The sequence below is a fragment of the Astatotilapia calliptera genome, chromosome 22 (assembly GCF_900246225.1).
Source record: "Astatotilapia calliptera chromosome 22, fAstCal1.2, whole genome shotgun sequence".
NCBI lineage: Eukaryota > Metazoa > Chordata > Actinopteri > Cichliformes > Cichlidae > Astatotilapia > Astatotilapia calliptera.
In genome coordinates, this window is record NC_039322.1 from 4,389,963 (window position 1) to 4,410,551 (window position 20,589).

At 42.6% G+C, this 20,589-nt stretch overlaps 1 protein-coding gene across 2 annotated transcripts in view; it reads right to left on the minus strand.

The window, feature by feature from the left end:
* Positions 1–7,978: 7,978 nt before the first annotated feature.
* The window catches only part of LOC113015167 (CCR4-NOT transcription complex subunit 3-like), a 39,975-nt gene continuing 27,364 nt past the window's right edge, over positions 7,979–20,589 (minus strand). For both annotated transcript variants that reach the window (XM_026157102.1, XM_026157103.1), the window contains 10 exons: positions 19,497–19,630; positions 17,202–17,258; positions 15,110–16,058; positions 14,882–14,996; positions 14,357–14,507; positions 11,854–11,950; positions 11,416–11,617; positions 8,942–9,074; positions 8,494–8,619; positions 7,979–8,358 (listed from right to left, as the gene is read on the minus strand). In XM_026157102.1, the coding sequence (XP_026012887.1) occupies positions 8,260–8,358; positions 8,494–8,619; positions 8,942–9,074; positions 11,416–11,617; positions 11,854–11,950; positions 14,357–14,507; positions 14,882–14,996; positions 15,110–16,058; positions 17,202–17,258; positions 19,497–19,630 (2,063 nt within the window). In that variant the 3' untranslated portion in view covers positions 7,979–8,259. The remainder of the gene's footprint in view (positions 8,359–8,493; positions 8,620–8,941; positions 9,075–11,415; positions 11,618–11,853; positions 11,951–14,356; positions 14,508–14,881; positions 14,997–15,109; positions 16,059–17,201; positions 17,259–19,496; positions 19,631–20,589) is intronic.

The following is a 20,589-nucleotide window of genomic DNA, read 5'->3' on the forward strand; positions in this document are numbered from 1 at the left end:
ACTGTCACAGATTTTTGATCTCTGAAATGTTTTTCTGCATACTTTCAATATCGAACTGCATACTGTGAGGTTTTGGGGGATAAGAGGCACGTTTGAGTCCGATGCTCATGGAAAAATATGAATATGATCAACAGTTCAGCTCAGTACAGAAAATAGTTAAGCCACAGCCACAGTTCGACTGTTATCTGAATCCAGACCCTTCCTATTCCCAGGATATCAAAGATGTGTCACTGCCGCTGGTATACTGGCAGTCAAGCCTAAGGCGTCTTTTGGAGCACGGGGTTATGGGAATAGTGAGCTATTCATCACGTATAAACCCATTACAGTTGTCCCAGGGTTACATTACCCATTACAATGCACAGCGTTATTGTTGGAAAATGGTGCCATTAAATCCAAAACACAATTTTTTACCTAAAGCTAACCAAGTTAAAGAAGAAAGTGAATCAATCAACTCAGCAAGTGAAGAACCCAAAGGTCCAAATGGGACATCAGGGACAGTCTCCTGGTTGATAATCCTGTGACTCATGTTGCCTCCATCCCTCCAACCTCTATGACTCTCTTTGATCTGCAGGACCATTATTTGCTGGCGTCACTGTGTCACAGAGTGTCACCAAAGGGTCCTTTGTGCACACTGGTGAGGTGTAGATGCCATCTGACAAATCCACAGCGTTTCACACTTTATAATAAGAACGTGTTTAAGCATCAGTAAAATAAAATTAACCCAAAGATGTGAGGACATAGCTGAGCTCCTGTTAAACTCCGAGTGTCTAGTTCATGAAGTTCGGTTTTATATTTTGTAGAAATGAGCTGTTGCTAGCATGAGCGGTCATGGCTGCAGCTGGTGCACGATGTAAAAAGTCTCCATCACAAACGCTCGGGATGAGTCAGTTTCTTATCAAAGTGGTGGGTGATGATAATGATGAGGCTGCTTTAAGTGCAGATGATTCTGTGGAAGGATGATGGCTGGATGTACTCCAGGTTTTATGGTCTGCACTCTCTGCATGAACCCTGTTCCATGTGAGCGTGTGTGGTTGGCTTTTGGATTTTTATACCTGTTATTCTGTTGAATAGCCAGAGAAATTAAAGGAAAAACAACCAGAACAGAAGAGCACGAAAACAATAAACACAGTTGCTTGTGGACAGCTGAGCAGCAGGATACGATTCAACGGTAATAATCTGATCATGCTTGTAGGAAAAAACGCTGAGATCTTAATGATTTTGAGGAGGAGGGCTTAATGTCTGAACACAGATGGTCTGTGCTCAGTCAGACTGCTCAGCTGGCTCAAGTCTGGAGAGGAACAGAGACTTCAGTGACATCTGCATTTGGATCTGTGGGGAAAATGTCAGTAAACAGAGTTGTAGAAACACAGTCAGCCTTCCTAACACAACTTCAAGAGGTCAAAACTCAGCAACACACAGTATCGGCAAAAACCTTTATCGTTTTATTGCCTGCCACTTTTTAAACTCCATGAACTCACAGAGTTCACATGAGATGATAAGCACAATGTATTTATTTCTGATCAATATTCTGAGCAATATTTAAAAAAAAAAAATCAGTTCACTAAAAGGTTTGTGCGTTACCAGCATATATTACACTGTTTTTTTCCTTTAATCTGTCACCTGTTGGAGAGTTGACAAATTGCTGCTAAAAGATGAAAAACAAAACAACGTAGCTCAATAACATACATAGAAAAACAGCAAAAAAAAAAAAGAGAAGAGCGGAGATAAACAGATTTTAAATAGAAATATAGAAGCATCTGCTGACTGTGTGTGCATGGAGTGCATCTTTGTGTGGGCCTCAAGCTCGTCATGGCACACAAGAAGGCACTACAAAGGGTCATTAACATCGCCCTGAAAATGATTGGCCGCCCCCCTTCCCTCTCTGAAGGACCCCTACACCACCTGCTGTCTCAAAAGGGCACGCAGCATCTCGAGGGGCTGCACACACCCGGGACACCGGCTGTTTAAGCTGCCGCCGTCTGTCAGGGGACTCGGGGCGCTGAAGTCAGGGGCAAATCAAGGACGGCTCTTACAACAGGCAAAATGCCTAAACAGTGCAAATACCTGAGTGCTCTTATTTAAATCTCTGTAAATATGATTCACATTTTTTATTCTTTATGTTATCTGTGATTACTGCCTTTGTACAGAAGTTCTCTCCCACGTTAGTCCTAAAACAAAGTATGACAATAAAGAGTTAACGTTTTCACCTGACGTCCAGGTGAAGCTGAAAGCGGTGGAGTCATGTGATGTTCGTGTGGGCCGGTTTGATATTCTACACTCAGTACTTCAAGAAAAATGAACTGACTTAATGCTAAAAAGAAATCCGAGTGTAAAACAGTCTTTAACATACAGCATCCAGAGATTTTAATGCCGCAGCAGGTCTGAGTGGAAGTGATTATAAATACTTGATACAGTATATAGTAGATACATTTTTTATCTATGAAATAAGCAGTACCTACATCCATTTAACAAAGGGAACAAAGTAAAAGAACAGAACAATAATCCACATGCAACCATCCATAAATGTAGAGAAATGCCATTTATGAGTAAAAGTGTTGCACAAAATGGAAAAAGCTTCTCCTAACTGTACATGAATGTAAATGAAAAAGTAAAGAGCTTTTTCCCCGTGCAGACAGAAGACCTCTGGGTGCAGAAACAGAACCATGAGCAACAAAGAACATATGAATAAAGGATTCTAACATTATCCTTGAAACAAATGCAGAGAACAAGCAGCACATGCAGCTTTTTGATTCCATACGGCACCACATTATACAGTCACAATCAGAAATGGTAAAGCGTGATGCTCTTATCACATAAGCCTGCCATGAAAGGTCCTGGCAGATGATGTAATGCACTGCCGTTTATCACCTGTCAGGTCCCAGAAGTAACAAGATCACAGCTGGAGTGACAACCATGGAGTTGATTGCTGTTGTTCAGATTTGGTAGCTGCTCACAGGATGTCAATATGAGGTTCAAACAGATGCTGATGGAAGCAGAGGAGGCCAAAAACAAAACCAAAATGGAAACATAAAAGACGACTAGCGTGCATGAGGACAGAATTACTTGCATGTGTCTGTGAAGGTTCTCAGTCATCCAGGTCATCGTAGTCTAAGGAGCTTGGAAAGAAAAGCGTCTGGACTTCTTTAAGTTGTTTGAAGACGTTTCACTTCTCATCTGAGAAGCTTCTTCAGTTCTAAGGTCAAATGGTGGGGAGTCCCAGATTTAAACCCAGTAGGAGTTTCCCCCCAAAGATGGACAAAGGACCCCTTGGTAATCCTCTACCTAACCACATGAGCCGAAGTGTGAAGCCGAGGTGTGAATTGTGATTACCTGCATGGTTCAGAGAAACAAGTTCACAGCATCAAACCAAGACAAGAACAGGTTTAGGGACATCTGGGTCTACAATCAAGAGATGTTTTCATGATTTGAAACTGGGTTTTCATCCAAATGCAAACCACTGGTTACAGCCAGGAAGACGACCAGATTAGATTTGCTTAAAGAGACTGCCTGGAAAAAAAAAACAACAACTAAAATCTTTGGACAGATGAAACCAAAATGAATGAAGAGAACAGTGTGGAGGAGAAAAGAAACGGCTCATGATTCAAAGCACGCACATTACCTCCATGTTTGACAGGTAATATGACATAGGGATGAGTGGCTGTCAGTGGAACAGAGCCACTAGTGTTTACTGATGATGTGACCACTGATAGTATAATCCATCCTGCTGCTTCTGACTCAGATATGAGCAGACTCATTGTCCATTTTCACTGCAGTCCAAAGACCCAAATCATACTACCAAAGTAAGCCGAGACAGTTATCAGGTCAGTCTCCTGGTCTCAACCCAATGAAAGCTACGTTGAAACCAAGCACACCATTATTTTTCTTGTGACATTACCAATAAGTTTGATGTGTCACATGGCCCTCTTCCTATTGAAAAAACAAAAGTTGTATCCAAGATGGCCGACTTCTAAATGGCCACCATGGTCACACAGGACTTTAATATCACCAACCATTCCCATGTTATTACAGTGTATCCATATAAATGGCCCACCCTGTATATTCACATGAGCTCTAATCACCCCCGTCATCAATCATGTTTGAAGCTTCAGATGTTCCCAAACTCCCAGAAAAACCAAAACACAAGTGCAGATTTCTGAAAAGTAATTATTTTATTAATATTTTACAATCCTTTATTCATGGTTATGTTATTATTTACTTTTTCAGCGCCACTTTGCAAGTGTCATTATTCCATGCTGTCTGATGACAACAACTGAAGGAAAAAAAAATAAGGAAGTTTGAAGGATGAGAAGTCTATACAACACTTCTTTGCCAAGGGGCAGAGAGAGATTCACATTTCAGCTCTCGGATTGACCTCTCATCCCTCCCGCTTGTCAGAAAAAAAGTAAACCCCCCCAAAAAAGTTAAAAGCACGACTGTCAGTCAAGTGAATAAGTGTAGAGTTGTGTGTCAGGTTATAAAAACACTCCTTTGAGAAGTCGCTGATCTTTAAAAAGAACAGTCCCCGTTCTCCTCTGGCTTTTAAAATGATCTCCCCCATTTCTGGAACAAAAAAAACAAAACAAAAAAACAAACAAAGAAAAAGCACAACCTATCACAAACTTGATACAAAATATAAAGATAGTCTCTCTTCCAGGTGCTGCTCCAAACATTGGAGGATATTTTTATTAAAAACAACAAAAAACAACAAAACAAAAAAAAAGAAAAGAAAGAAGAGTGAAATGAAAAGGGCCGCTGTGGTGTAAAGAGAAGAAAGGATGGAAATTAAACCTGCGGTGAGAGTCTGTCCTGGAGGGGAAGATATACTGTAGTTGTGCTGTGGCAATGGGAGCTGCTGGCGGATACATTTCCTCATAAAATGGTCTATCAAATACTTCCTGAGAAATAAAGGAAATATCTACCTGGCATGAAGAGGAGAGGAGGCGGCGGCTAAGAGAGAGAGGAAGAGACAGAAACTCAAGTGTTTTGTGTCAAAAACAAGAAAAACAAGAAAAAAAAATGAGCTGCTGTTGAGTTTTGCTGGCAGCTGTGGAAGAAGCTCGGGCAGTGTGAGAACGAGTGTGTTTGTGTTTGGTGTGGGCCCAGTCGGCTCAGTCGAACCCTTCAGTGTGTAAACATGGAGCAGAGAGCTGGAGGACAGAGGAGATGTGGGCAGCAGTGCTGGTGTTGCTCTGTTTGTGCTCGAGCACAGAGAGGAGGAGGAGGACGAGGGAGGGAGGAAGGAAAAAGGGAAGGAAAGAAGAGGCTGGTGGGAGACGAACAAACTGTCCATCCAGCTGCCGGCAGCATCCAACACAGACCATGATAACTGCTGGAGCTGCTCTGTGTTAAGAGGATCACGTCCCCTGGCTTTAACCTGCTGCTCAGTTTTAGACGTCCAGGGTGTGAGGCGCTCCGAGTGTCGGGTGTAGCATGAGCCCGGTCTCATACCGACGCCGTCAAAGAGAAATTTTGTCAAAGCTGCTGATGTCACAGAGGCTGATTTCACAAACAGAGCAGGTCAGGAGCTTTTTGTTTTCTAACACTTGTCAGTTCTCACATGTGGCACAAAACAGGAAGTGGCCCACACGCAGTCCTGAAAATATTTGGCTTGATTTATGTGAGGGAGCTGCGCTGATAGATCACCAATGCAGCACACAGATTTTGCACTAAGGGGCTGGCAGATTAAAGACCGGCCAAGGTCTGATCAGAACGCGGGAGACTCTAGCGTTCTCACATGTTACTAAAAGTGTGCTTGAGCCCCCCTTGGGTGCAGCAACAGTAATCTGTCATAAACAAGACAGAGCAGGACACAAAGCTCCCAAACGGAGCTTCATGGCCTCTCTGATCTTTGTGTCCACTGTTGCTCTGGTCAGAGATGCAAAAACGACCCTCTGTCTGTACTGCTGAAGACAAAACGCCAGTATCTGACGTCTTGGGATGAAAACATTTTGGCGTATTTTCAGGCATAAAGCTTCAAACCTAAATAAAGTTGTAGCTTAGCTTGTTGAAAGCTATCAGAAGCACCTGGTTAGCATCTTTCTGCTGCGTGCAGACACTGACATGAGCAGCTGATCGTATATTTGTCTGGCAGCCGGATGGGAAAATTTCTGCCGACAAGCCAGCGCAGCGAAGGTGGACACAATCTGATCTGTGCACAAACAAAACAAACAAAAACTCTATAGAGGAACATTGTGGACTGAGCTTTCAGCAGGTATTCATAAGTGCCATTATTGTAGTCGTGAGAGGATCCCCGTGCACCTCCGCTGCGTTTGAGTGAACGCAGAAAAATTTAAACTGTGCATGACGAGAAAACTGGGAAAGGAGAAGATTTAATTACAACTTGAGTTGTCCAAGCTTCTCCCAGTTTGAAGCCATTTTTGTGAAACTATGACATAACGCTGCCCACCAGGTAAAAGACAGTTACTACCAACACCTCGCCGGCTGCGTTGTCACACTCCTCCTCTGCGGATAGACGGGAGTAGGCAGGGCGGGATATTTTTAGACCAGCGGACAAAAAGCATGAACCACCTCACAAGTAAACAAACACCGGACAACAACAATAACAAGAAACGGGACCTCTGGAGTGCGAGCGAGGCCTGCGGTGCCACCTACGACCAGTGTTTACCCGTTCGGCTGCTGGTTGCTTGTTTTCCCAAACAGACCAGAAGAGAGAAGCTAACTGCTGAGCTCCGGCTTCACAGAGCTGTAAAAGGACGCCTCATCGTCACAGCAGCAGGGCAGGTGACCTCATTAATCAGCTGTTTTACACAGAAATCCAACACTTTTGCACCTCAGGAACTTGACACCTGTGATTCCAATGATAACCGCCACACTGGGGGAAGAGATGCTAGGCCTAAATATCAGCTTCTACTCGCTTGTTGAGGCGGATGAATTCATTCATAGCCTCACCTACAGCATCTGATATCCGCTGCTCTATTTCAGCTCCTTCGGCGTCTGATGATATAACGAGTTAGAAAAATAGATCCGAAAATGCAGAACAGCAAATAATTTTAAATTTCATGATTAGGTTTTCATTAGTTCTGCTTACTTTTACTTTAAACTAAATTTTGTATTTTTTTTTATTTTTTTTTCCCTCTTTTAAACAGATTCATTCATTGTGAATGACTTCCTGTTACTCCAACAAGACCCCAATCAGCTCTTGTTGTTGTGGAGATGAGCTTTACTTTTACATATATAAGGGTGCAGGTGAGCCTGGTTAGCACCACCTCTAACCAATACTTCACTGTTAACACCTCAATAACGGAGACAACCACACTGATCATGAAGGTCGACTTTACAGAAGAGCGATTTAAGTGCACAGCTGTACCTAATAATCTGGCCACCAACTGCATTTCACTGTAGATTCAATGTGGCTGTTCAAGTTCTCCACCTAATTTGTACTGAAGCAGAAAGACTGACGTATTAACGGGCACGAAAATGATGTGTGTCCACGGATATGAAGCCCTGCTATCATTTTATTCCACTACTCCAAATCCAAATTAATCTGGATTATAAACCAGTGGAAAACAAGGCAGAAGCTCAGCATCATTATGTCTCAGGTTATGCGAAGCGTCACATTAGCAGCTGTCAAGTTCATGAAGCATAAAAGAGCTGGCTGCTCATCCTCTTTGACGCGTCCTCGTTTGCTTCTCACTTGATTTTAAAATTCATTTCTCTCAGCTGATGCAAGTCTGAGAAGTGTTACCTCACTGATGGAGTTCACATCTCCAGGTTTTCATTGGTCTGTTTAAAGTAGACAGAGCCTGCGCTGAGAATATAACTGACCAATAATCTTTGGCCTTTAAAGGGCGGGGCTAACAGAAGCAACAGTTTTAAAGCCAAATTAACAGGATAACTCAGAGTCGAGGGCAGGGGATAGTAGAACATTATACGCGTGATTATTTTGTGTGTGTGTTTGTGTGATTTGTCTAAGCCAGGAAATATTTTTTATTTAAAAAAAAAAAAAAAACCCAAAAAAAAAACCAAAAAAAAAACAGGCCTGCTGATGAAGAGATAGAAAGAAGAAAGGAGGAGATGATAGGAGTGGGAGGGGTTATCACTGCCGGTGTGAGGATGGTAAGGCGGGATTTGGAGGGTCAGGAGGAGGGACGAAACTCGCCCGCCCCCCTCCGGCCCGCACGTCTCCTTTTCCCAGCGAGCTGAGGTCAAATCCAGGAATGTCAGCAGGTGGATCAAACCTTCTCCATGCGTCCATCTCTCACTTTCTCAGCTGTCAGTCCTGTCGCTTCTCTCTGCACGTCACTGGAGGTCTCGGTCTTCGAGGTACCGGTACTCAAACGTGAAGCCCTCCTTCTTCCGCTGGCCCCATTTCTCATAGTCAAAGTAAATGTATGTTCCCTAAAACAAGCAAAGAAAACACTAAGTTTGAGGACAAAGAGGAAGGCGGTCAACGCACGACTAAATGTTTGCAGAAACATCCATATCGTTAACATTTTTAAACTCTGCGGCTGAACACACAGATGTGATTCTCACCTGCTCAAACTCATCAGTGATGGTCTTGGGTTCTTCGTGCCTCTGAAACCACATCATGTACTTTGTGTGGAACCTCCACGACTGCTTCTTCAGGGCTTTGGCTGCCAGATACTGGGCCTTAGTGCCCTGCAGAGAGGGAGAGAGGAGAAGACGAGTGCTGAGAAATGAGACTAAATTAGGAGCACGTTTTGGCTCTGAGGAGAAAGAAATCCTCAATTTTACTTGTAATATGATTCATAAATACCTCATGAGCCTAAATTAAATCTGACTTTAGTGTAATCAATTTAGTCTTGACCCTGGACTCCCTAACAGGCCCTTCTTTCATTTAAACTAATCATCTTCATCCTCCAAATTCCGATTCAGCAGATCCAATTATAACCTAAAACAGTCTCACAGAAAGAGTTTGCTGTAAACAACATTTAAGCAGAAACGGACCAACACCGCTTACCTCCAGGTAGTAAAAGATGAAGAAGAGGGTCTCTGTGGAAAGCCTCTGGTAAAACTCTACAGTGTCTGAGTGGGGCGGTGGCACCTGGTGGTGGAAAGGCAGGGTGGGGCAGGGGTTTCTCATCAGGTACTGCCTGTAATACACAGACAGAGAGGGGAGTTAATGGTTTATAAATGAAGAAAATGGCAAGAATTTAGCATAACTTTTTAGATAACACGCTGCATTCCTAAAGTCTTATCTTCAGTATAGAAGGGGGGAGAAACAGAAAAGATGAAAAAAAATTTGTCTTGATCTCATTTTTTTTAAACATCTTTACCTAAAAATCAGTTTTTCATCTCAACTATATTAGATGTTTAAGAAAATCCACAATTAAAACTTATGTGCTGTCAGAAAAAGGTGAAAGTACTGAAGCACCTCCCTTTAAAACCTTCCATTTGTCAGGGGCAGCCAATCAGAAGACAGGTGGCTTAAAGAGAGGGTGGCCTTAAAAGCAGATGAACTGATGGGCTCTACGAAAGCTCAGATGGATTTTTGTTGAGCCGTGAATCACGTTAAGCTACTCTAGTAGAGCTTGAGAATAAAAATATGGGGCTGAAAATAAGCAGAACAAAATAACCAATTAGGATTTCTTCCATAACCTAAACAACCCTCATCGACAGACTTCACCCATCGTCTCTGCACAGTTAAAAGTGAAGAAGCTCTGTTTTAAGGCTTTTTAAAAAATAAATAAAGAAATGCAAACACTACAAGTGCAAAAATAAAGTAAAGCAACAGGTTGAGATTCCCATTTGTAAACACCAAGTCAAGATGGGCAATCAGAACCACTGACACCGTGACATCAGAAACTACAAACTGGTCGAAATGTAAGAAAAATCAAAGCCTAACATTTATAATGTGTTTAATTGTGAGAATCAGAGTTATTCTCACGGCAGACTCATTTTACCAACATGTGATCTGAAGACCGAGTTGTCACATGTTGAGGAACATGTGGGTCGTACGTACACAATGATCTATATAAAGATTTTCCTTCCCTGATGGATTCACAGAAAGTAGGAAAATTCAGCAGTGGGTCACTCTCTCTACCTAAATGCACTTTTCCGAGTATTTTTAGAATGATGACAAACCCAGTTTGTCTGTTTCCATGAAGCTGTGTGCACCGAGGGCGCGCCTAAAATAACAGAGTCCCACAAACGGAGCAGAACAGAAAGTGTGCGAGTGTCTGACTAATGTGAGCACTTCAAATCAAACGTGGAGGAAATGAGCTCTGTGCGTGTAGGAGAAACAAGTGTGTGCGTGTAAGCTGAAGGTAAATTATACTTTAAGAAACAGGTGGAACAAACACGTCTGTCACGCTTTTATTACAGAGTCATGTTTTAATCACAACAAGACAAAATCCACGCTCTGCGTGTGTGTGTGTGTGTGTGTGTGTGTGTGTGTGTGTGTGTGTGTGTGCGCTCTCATCTGTAAAGCACAACAGGTACTGAGGGACAAGAGGGTTTGAGTGTTTGATTTAAATGTCAATTGTATCTGTGTGGGCTGACTGCATTGTAGATACTGTACCAATATAATCACTTCTGCAATTATGACTGTGTGTGTACAGGTGGGCTACATTACTGAGCACTCCAGTATCAGACTGTACTACACACAAATCGAATAAAGCAGTGGGGTTTTTATTCCCTGTGCTGCAGTTTCTCCCACTGACTTCAGTTGACTGAATTTTGCTCTTTTAAATATTTTTTACTATTGTTTACACAAAGAGCTGAGGCGCTTTTGTCCAATCTGATCCGTAGATGTTTTGATAGAGTCACTGTGAGGAGATCTTTTAACAACTGTAGTGTATAGTGCTGGTCAAAAGTTAAGTCACTTGTAAATGGGTAAATATGGAATAGATACAGTGATTTATTTATGTTTGGAAAGTGCACAAACATGAATTTCCACAGTTTTGTTGTGCATGTACAATAACAAAGGGTCATTTCATTCTATGCTATGAGTGGAAAACAGTATATGAGGGAAGAAAAGTGCAGCACTAATGAGCCTGAAAGTCAATGTTTGGTATGACCACCTTTATTCAACACAGTGAACTGAATATACTGCACTGGGATGTGTTTGGGATCACTGACATGCTGCAGAACTAAGACATTATCAGTGAGTAACCTTCCAGGTTATATTGCATAGAGGATGCAAATCTGACTTTCTGTATGTACGACTTAGTTCTGCATGACAGAGTCTCCACCATGTTTTACAGATGACTGTAGACACTCACTGTTGTACCGCAGTGAACTACTGAGTCTTCTTAGATTCAGGTAAAGAAATGGGCTTTATTTTATTTTTATTTATTTATTTTACAGCTGACTTGACCCTGGCCTCCTCTGAATTTAAACAGTTGTTTGTTTGTGAAGCTGCCTGTAGTGTGTTGTGTATAACGATGCTTTTTCTGACTGCAGAAAAGGTGGGTGGTAAAAATTTCACTGCACCTGATTCTCTCGGAGTCGGATGGGTGTGGCATATGCGTCCACGCCTGCTCCTGCATGACCTGTTGGTAGCCCTGGTCTTTGGACAGGGGAACCGGGCCCAGCGGACACACCCCCAACGATGGGGGGATGCTGACTTCTGACAGCGAGGGCTGAGGTCCTGATGGGGGGCCTGAAGGGGCCGTAGTGCTGCTGGGGAATATTTCTGAATAGGAAAGAGTGAGGGGAAGTGACGATGAGAGGGATTCGGGTTTTGGAAATGGAGAGAAAGAAAAGTGGAGTTGAGTCAGGGATGATAATATCATCAGCAGTTTTTGTTCAGAGGCGGCTGAGAGTGGGAGGTGAGATGACATTTTGTTCCATTAAAACACAGCTTTTCTATTTCTGCTCTATGGTAACCCTCCATCTCTTTTTATCAAGGTGTGTGTGTGTGTGTCTTACCTGAGGTGAGGTGCAGGGAGGTCACATCTCCCTCGATCCCTGAGCTCATTGCTGCTCGCTCGGCCATGGACTTGAGGCTGCTCAGAGGCTCTTGGGGCTGATGAGGACAGACAAGGAGACACTTGGGAAAAAAGATTCTCCAGGACGTGTGCACAGAGTTATCATACCTGCTTGAACACAGGAACTCGAGTTCCCGCACCACTGATAATGTTGTCATGGAAATCACTTTGACTTCAGTTTTCGGGCTGTTTGGTTTCTCTGCTCCTGTGCCCTCCCTTCCTAAGATGCATGTGACGTAGCGTCAGGCAGCTTGAGGAGTGATTTCAAGATGACATGACGAAACAACAACAAAAATAATGCACTATATGTTCGCAAGTACGTGGATAGCTTGGAGAGTGTCCTTCAATATCATACTGCAATAATGTGATTTACTTTAACTCTTAGATCAGAGATTTTTGTTACTACAAGAAACAAAATCGACTAAAACCACATCCATAGAGAAATTATTGTTCTCGTTTGGTGTGTTGACTGTGGTCAGGTTTTATGTGGTGGACCTAAAGTTGTGTGTACTCGTGTCTGCAGGCACATCCAGGGGGTTCAAAGATACTTTAGATTGGTCTGTAGTGCAGCCATTCAGACTGTTTATGGAGTGCCAAATCATGAAGAATATAAAAAGATCGAAGATGAGTTTTAGTGAAGGAGGTCAGCACTCTAGTATCAAAAAACCTCTTGTTTCTGTACATCCCCTACAAAAGTCCTACTTTACTCTCCATATTTTCTCAGATCATCCAAAATCAGTTGGAGAAACACTGAGTTAGTCTAACATATTCCATAAAAATAAAGTTGAACTTAAAGCCAAAGAAATTAGTACGTTTAGTCACAGGCTAACTCGAGCTCAATTGTGCGTATGCAAAGATACGAAATGGAAGAAATTCACACTGGGCAAATTAAACATTTCAATTTTGGTAAAATATTCACTTCACACTGAGTCTCGAATACCTACCAGCTAAAATGATCCCACAGACTTTTCTCCTGATACTAATAAATATTAAATATTGTCGCCATGGTTCAACTTCACTTTTATGTAAAGACTCTATAAGCTCTGTTACAGATTTACACCGCCTTGAAATTTTATACAACAGGAAGTTTGTATGAAATTCACAGGGCTGCAAATTCTCCAGCAAAAACTGTTGTTTTTGCAAGTTTTCAGTAATTCAGATTTTGCAGCTTTAACATTTCATTCATCAAGAATCAAATGATCTTACTCTTTTTTTTTTTTATATCCCCATGGAAACACTGTATAATTGGAGATCACTTTTGAACTTACAATGATCTGGCACAACATTATGACCACCTCTAATATTCTGTTTGCCCCCCTTCTGCTGCACTGATCCGTCAAAGCACAGACTCAACCCCACCCCTGAGTGTGCTGTGGTATCTGCACCAAAATGTTAGCACCAGTTCCTCCAAGTCCTGTGATTTGCGAGGTCAGGGATCCATGCATCAGACTTGTTTATCCAGCACATCTCACACTTGTGCAACTGGATTGAGATCTGGGGAATTTGGAGACCAAATCAAGACCTCAAACTTATTGTTCTGCTCTTCAAATCATTCCTGAACCATTTTTTGCTTTGTGGGTGGATGCATTACCCTGCTGAAGATGCCATAGCCATCAGGGAATACAGTTTCCATGAAAGGGTGTGCATGGCCTACAGAAATGCTTAGTTAGGTGGTAAATGTCAAAGTAACATCCACATGGATGGCAGGAACCAAAGTTTCTCAGCAGAACATTTCTCAGAGCATCATACTGCCTCTGCTGGCTTGCCTTCTTTCAAATAGTACATCCTGATGCCAGATGGTCCCCAGGTAAGCACGGCACAAACACGCAGCAATCACAAGATTTAAAAGAAAGCCATTTCATCATACCAGGCCTCCTGTTGCTCTGTGGTCCAGTTCTGATGCTCAAATCTGTATTTTTACCCAATTTTCCTGCTTTTAATACATCAACTCTGAGCACATAGTGTTCCCTTGGTCCCTGATATCCCCACTCACTAACAGGTGCCATGATGAAGGGATAATCAGAGTCATTCACTTCACCTGTCAGGGGTCATTATGTGTGTGATCGGTGTATATTCATACCTCTTTAAAACATTACTGTACCAACCTAACTTGGCAGGTATTTGGTTCCTCCGTGTCGACATTTATTGATTTTTGGCACCGTTCTCTCAGTGTTTGCTGAAATTTGCTTTAAACAGCTCTGTTAATCAACAAACAGCAGTAATGAGACTGTAATCATCTCCCCTTTGGATTTAACTGTTGGCAGAACGAATTAATTAAAGCAAAGGCCATTCTTATTGTGTCTGCATGCAAATTAATAGTCTGTGGAGATTTGGGAGATTAAGTTGCTCTCTTAGCAAACAACACTCAAATCCCAAACTCCCATATCCCCCCAAAACGATTAAAAACATAGCTGTTCACCTTCGTATGTTCAAATGTGTCTCACCTTGATGCTGTCGGAGGACTGCTGTGAGTAGGACATTGGCCCATTCAACAGGTTGCTGCCGCTCACCGTTTTGGCCTCGCTGTAAGAGGCCGGGGATGGAGAGTTGGATGACAAACTCATAGAGCCCAGTAGACTGGGACCAGTGTCCTTACTGGAAATAGGAAACATGGATTTGTTTAGGCTGGGGTCACAGTCAAAAAGGAGCACAAATCTAAAGAAGTTCCAGAAAGTCTTGTTTTCCACAAGCAGCAGAAGTTTCGCAATAAAATCCCCTTTGACAAATACTCCTGTGCAGGCCGAAGGTTAAAAGGCTTTTAATTAGAAGTGCATATAGGAAGACTTTAATGCAGTCATTTTAGCTATGGAATCTGAGCGGCTCTAAGGATGCTTTGTACGCGTATTTTTAATCAGACAAATAAGAAATAAAGTCTAACAAAAAGGAGAGGGTAGTGGTGACAGTCAATTTCATTAAAATGCTTCTATAAAAACAATCATGTCCTCTAACCAGCTGCTTTGGCTACTTACGGCTGATTGGCTGTAGAGGTCAAAGATGAGGGTTGGCTGGCACTGTTGAGGGCGGATTGGCTGGCACTGTTGAGGGCGGAGTCTGCTGTGTTGTCTGCTACCACAGCACTGTAACCTGTAATAAAAACATAAATACATAAATGCACTTAGAAATCATCCTCAGGTGTAATTTCTCTCTGAAACTTTATTTCTACAGGTGCTGGAAAAACGCAGACATTAGATACTAACTAGTGCTACCGTTCTGCTTCTGTCGGCTAGGTGGTCGGACAGGGAGCGAATTTCCTCCTACTACTCCACTCCCTGCTGATCCCGAGCTGCCTCCGTTGCTCCCGATGACTCCTACTCCGCTACCTGGGGCTAAACCTCCCACCGAGCTCGGTGACACCAAGGATGAGCCCTGCACCCCTGACTGACTAGAGCCCAAACCCAGAATCCCAGAGCCAACCACGCCCGGCGCTGCACCCAGCAGACCTGTCGAGGATGTCGGCCCGCCGACTGTCATGTTCCCGCTGCCGATGGAGCCTACAGCACTGTTGGTCGTTGCTGTGCTGACTCCACCCAAAGAGCCTGGTAAGCTGGAGCCGACCGCCTGAGCGTAGGGTGCAGGGGTGTTACTGGACAGAAGGCCTGCCATGGTGCCCGTCAGGGATGCCGGCATCCCCGACAGGCCGAGGCCTCCGGACATGGGGCTGGTGGTGACGGCGCCCGAAATGCCTTTCCCCAAAGAGAGGCCCAGGCTAAGGCCCAGGCTGTTGGAGGTTGGCGTGGACCCTGATGGAGCCTGCGGCTGCGAATTTGAAGCACGGAGCTCCTGTGTGCTGGCATTGGGTGGAGAGGCGGCCAGTGAGGCAGGGTGGCTGTTGGTGGAGGTGCTGGAGTTGGAGATAGGAGCTGAGGAGGAGGAAGAGGAGCTAACGGAGTTTTTGGCCTGTTGCTGCTGCGCTGACGGGTGCGGCGGCTGCTGGGTGGCGTTGCTGTAGCTGCCAGCGGAAGTGTTGGTGAGATGACCTGCTGAGTTGCTGTGATGACTGTTGCCCCCAGAGCTACTGCTTCCTCCCCCAGCGATGGTCGCCATAGAGATCATTGAAGATGAGGTCAGTCCCGAGACGGAAGAAGAAGCAGAGGAGGAGGAAGAAGAGGATAACGAAGAGGAGGGATTTCCATTCTTCACAGGCGACTGAAAAATATAAAAAAAATACATGAATTAATTAAAAATTAACCTGATGTCTTAATCAATGACTTTTCAAAGCACTGCTCTTGTTGCTCCATTATCTGATGGACAACAATTGTTTTTTGCCCAATAACACATCATTGTTTAATTACAGTACAATGAACACTGCTCATTTATCGCTGAGGACAAATCATAAACCAAAGTCAAAGATTCGATTGAACATGAGGGACTGACCCACACAACAATATATTTTAAGGCAGATGAGATAAGTATGCTGTTTGGGGATTTCAGGGAAAAATCTCCATGAAAATTTCAGGCTCATTTGTGGACTTAAAACAGGAAAAGGATAGTGCTTTGGTTCCCCTGCTAGTCATCGATGAAGGAGATAACAAAGAGACTGTGCAACATTTATATATAGCTGTCACCATTGGCTGTATTTAAAAGGTGTAGCCATTATGAAGAATCCTGTTGTCAAGTCTCAACCTAAGTGTTTTTGCCATTGCCATGAAGGCTTTTTTTAACATGTAGAACTAGACGTCTTTTTGCAACCAGAGGGATCGCCCCCTACAGGACATTGGAGAGATTGCAGGTTTAAGCAGACACGTCATGTGAGGAGACTCAAAGAATCCTGAATAGAAATCTTTGCAGTAGCAAAGAAGGTGGTTGGCTTAAAATTTAAGTAGTAAAAACAGGCAACATATTAGTACATACTAATTAATGTTGTTGCCCCGGTGCATGACCATAGATGTTTATGACAGTTTCAGCTATGTTGTAGCAAACCTCTCTACTCTTGTGTTTTAGTAAAGATGTAGAAATTTTACACTTTTTGTTTGTGGTGTGTTGAGCAGTGTTGGTGCTCTGGATACTGTGGTTTGAGGTTCTGGCTCTTTCCTAGTTTGTTTAGGATCAGACTGGTTCCAAGATGACTCCAGAGTTGTTAGACCAGAGTCCAGATGGACTTTGGTTTAAGGCATGCACTTACATAGGCTTTACATGCAGTCTATGACGTTCACACTCGTCTGACTATTTACTTAACGAAAATTAACTGATAACTGCAGCACTTTATGATAATCTCAGAAGGTAATGATGTTCCTGGAGCTTTCGGCACTCCTGCTTTACTGGGAGAGGTTTCGGCATCTTCACACTAACCTGACTAACTTCACTGTCCGTCGAACGTCCCCTCTTCTTATCATCTTCTGAGTTCTCCTGAAAAAAAAACAAAAAAAAAAAACACACATGGCATTAGGGCCACAGAGACAAACACCATGGTTGTCATCCTCATATGCGCCAATGCAAATGTGTGTGTGAAGTGAAAAAAAAGAAAAGAAGAAGAAAAGAAGGGGGGGGGGGGGGGGGGGGGGGGGAAGCAGGCAGTAGCAGATTTAAGCTTTGCAGAGCTTTTTGGGTCTCATGTTTTAATTCTTCTGGTTAAAGTATCCATAGCTGTCCATTGCAGTTAAGTAATTAATGCACTTTATATTTAATTTGCATTTACCATCAACAACTTTATACGAGCACATTTTTTCTTCTCAGTCTTGCTTAATTCTTATGCTGCTTATGTGTATGGGAAAATGGAGATCATCTTTCATTTCAGATTTTTGCACTGTGTGCAGAAACATGCAAAGTAAACCTCAATTTAAGAAGCGTGCACTTACATTAACATTAGTCTGTGTACATGTTGGTACATCAGAATCAACCCACTATCTGCAATGTGCATCCTGCCACATTCCCATTCCTGTGTGCATGTTAACACAAAGGTGTGTCACGGAAAAAGCTGTGGAATTTTTCTAAAAATTGGCTGCAGAGCGAGTAACCCTATAAAGACAATCAAAGCACAACGCAAAAATAAAACAAAGTGAACACATACTACAGGTTGAAAGCAACACAGCAGCTACAGCCAAAGTAGAGCGAGTGTATGTATGGGAAGAAGAAAAAACACTGTATGAATATATATATTGTAAGTGCTTTGGCAGAACATAAGAGGCAGACTAAGTGAACAGACTTATCAGTATCACAGCTCTATCATTGCTTAGACGTGTTTATGGTAAAGACAATGTAAGCTGTATTTTATAAGCTGCAGCCGTGACAGTGTTTAACAGGGCAAGTACAGATTTAATGTTTGAGGAGGAGGAGAAAAAAAAAAAAAAAAAAAAAAAAAAAAAAAAAATCACACTGAGGCTCAGACTATGTGCAAAAGGTCAGCAAGTACAAGAGGTGCCCTATTTTAGGAATTTTTTTTATATATGTTTAGCCTTACAGATCAATAAAACCACTGAGGGGGAAAAAACAAAACAAAACAACAACAACAACAACAACAACATAGGAATAAAGTTTCATATTTGAATCTACATTTTTTACTGGAGATCAGTATCAACTCAGAAATTAAAAAACCTGATGTTTGATGGTTTTTAAAAACTTTATACCCTCCATGCATCAAGTTCAACAAGTTCTACAATGAATGCTGATGCAATTTTCTGGAGCACTGATTGGTCAGTAGGGGGTGGTTATACATGCGTTGATCTTTTATCTTGCACGTGATCTGCTCTGGAACTGATTAGCTCTGTAGCTTAAGTGAATGCTAATAAAATTAACTACCTCTGGAACACTAAAACTTCCAGATTCTGCTTCGTAGAACAGCCGTCTGTAGTTTGGGACTCCCAGATGTTTTGTTACATTTGACTTTTAGTGCAAACTCTAAGGTAAAGCAAACATCCAAACTTATACTGCGTCTCATTATCATCATGTATGTCTGTGTCGAACAAACTCAACAACTTCTAGAAACCTTCACAGCCGAGTCAGAGCAGCCTACTGAAGACCTTCCTCATCCTTTACATTCCCTTTAATGCCACGGTGTAACTTCTCATCAGCAGCGCGGAACAATACCACGCCTTCTATTCAGACAAACGAGCCCTATAATAACTGCTCTCACTACATACTGTGTGTGGGCGGATAGGAAGAACAGATGATATAAAGGCAACGCAACAGAACAATGAGAGCAGATGGCAGGGCACTACAAAAGCTACAAAGGCAATTATCTTTCATTTATATTTTAGATATTGACTCAACTTGAGTGTAACAATCGACTTAATTTCCCTCGATTACCAGTATTACTTCAATAGAACCATTAGTGACAGGTTCAGCAGTCAGTGATGAGATAAAACTGGATGATTATTTTTGGTGGAAAAGCAGCAGGTTAATTTATTCATTTGGATTTTTAAAGTAATTTTAATTGTCATATCACTGGGGACGGGAACATCAAGGATGCAAATAATATGCAGAAAAGCTTGAATGATTGTGAGCAACAAGTGGGGTCCAAATTACTCTTAATCCTTTTTAAATGACTTTAAAAAGCCCTCAGTGTTTTATTTATTAGTGCACAGCTAGCACAGACAAAAGCACACACATAACAGAAGCTTTAGCTAACTCTGGGGAAAGTTCTCTTACTGTAGTGCAAGTAGCAGGCGACGGGGGGATGGGTGAAGATGAGGTGGTGGAGGTGGGTGTGCTGCTGGACTGCTGGAAGATCTCGTCCTCCAAGTGCGAGTGCCCCGGCGGTGAAGTGGCGACCAGCGACTGAGCTGGAGAAAGCAGAGGCAGAGAGGGAGGTCAGTGAAAGTCAAAAGGCCTTTAAGACTTTGGTAGGTTTAAATGTTTAAAGCTGTTTACAAAAAACTGTGGTTTGGGCCATTTTAATAATATATGATGTATATATGATATAGTCAAAAATGTTAAGATTTTCCATTGGAAGTGACCGGGATTAGAAAGGAGAATATAAAAGGATGAGTTTGGACATGTGCAGAATAGAGACGTTGGATTGACTGGAAGAAGAAAATGCTGAATATGGAGCAGACAGGCAGAAGGAAAAAAGAAAGACCACAGAGAAGATTCATGGATGTAGTGACGGAAAACATGGTTGGTGTGACAGAGGAGGATGCTGGGGATACGGGGAGGATATTACGTGCAACTAGAAAAAGTTGCATTTCCTGTGAAAATGCAGTGTGAATGCCGTGTAGTGGGATCTGAAAAAAAGCAGAACTATCTGCTGAAAAGAGGCGTAGAAGCTTATCTCTTTGGTGAAAACTGCTTTATTTGAAAGGGTGGAGCGAGTGCAAGAGGAAAAGATGTGGGGCAGCAGCCATAGGTAGGATTCGAACCTGCACCATCTGGTCTCAAGGCGGCTACTGATCTCACTAAACCAAACTGGAGCAGAAGAAACTGAAATTTGTGCTGAAAACAGGTGAAAAAGCTGAACTTTCTGCTTAAAGGAGGTGAACTTGTTGAACTCTTTTCTGAAAAGAGGTGAAGAAACTGAAATTTGTGTTGAAAAGACTTTAAAGAAAAAAAAAAAAAAAGTTGTACTGTTAGCTGAAGAAATTGTTGCCATAGGTGGGATTTGAACCCGGGCCTCCCGCTCTGAGAACGGGTGCTCATCTCACTGAGCTAAAACACAGCCCACCCGCGGGGAGCTAAATCAGCATAGACACTTGTGATGTGGTCCCATTCATCTCAAGGGGCCAAAAAAAAGGGCATAAAATGC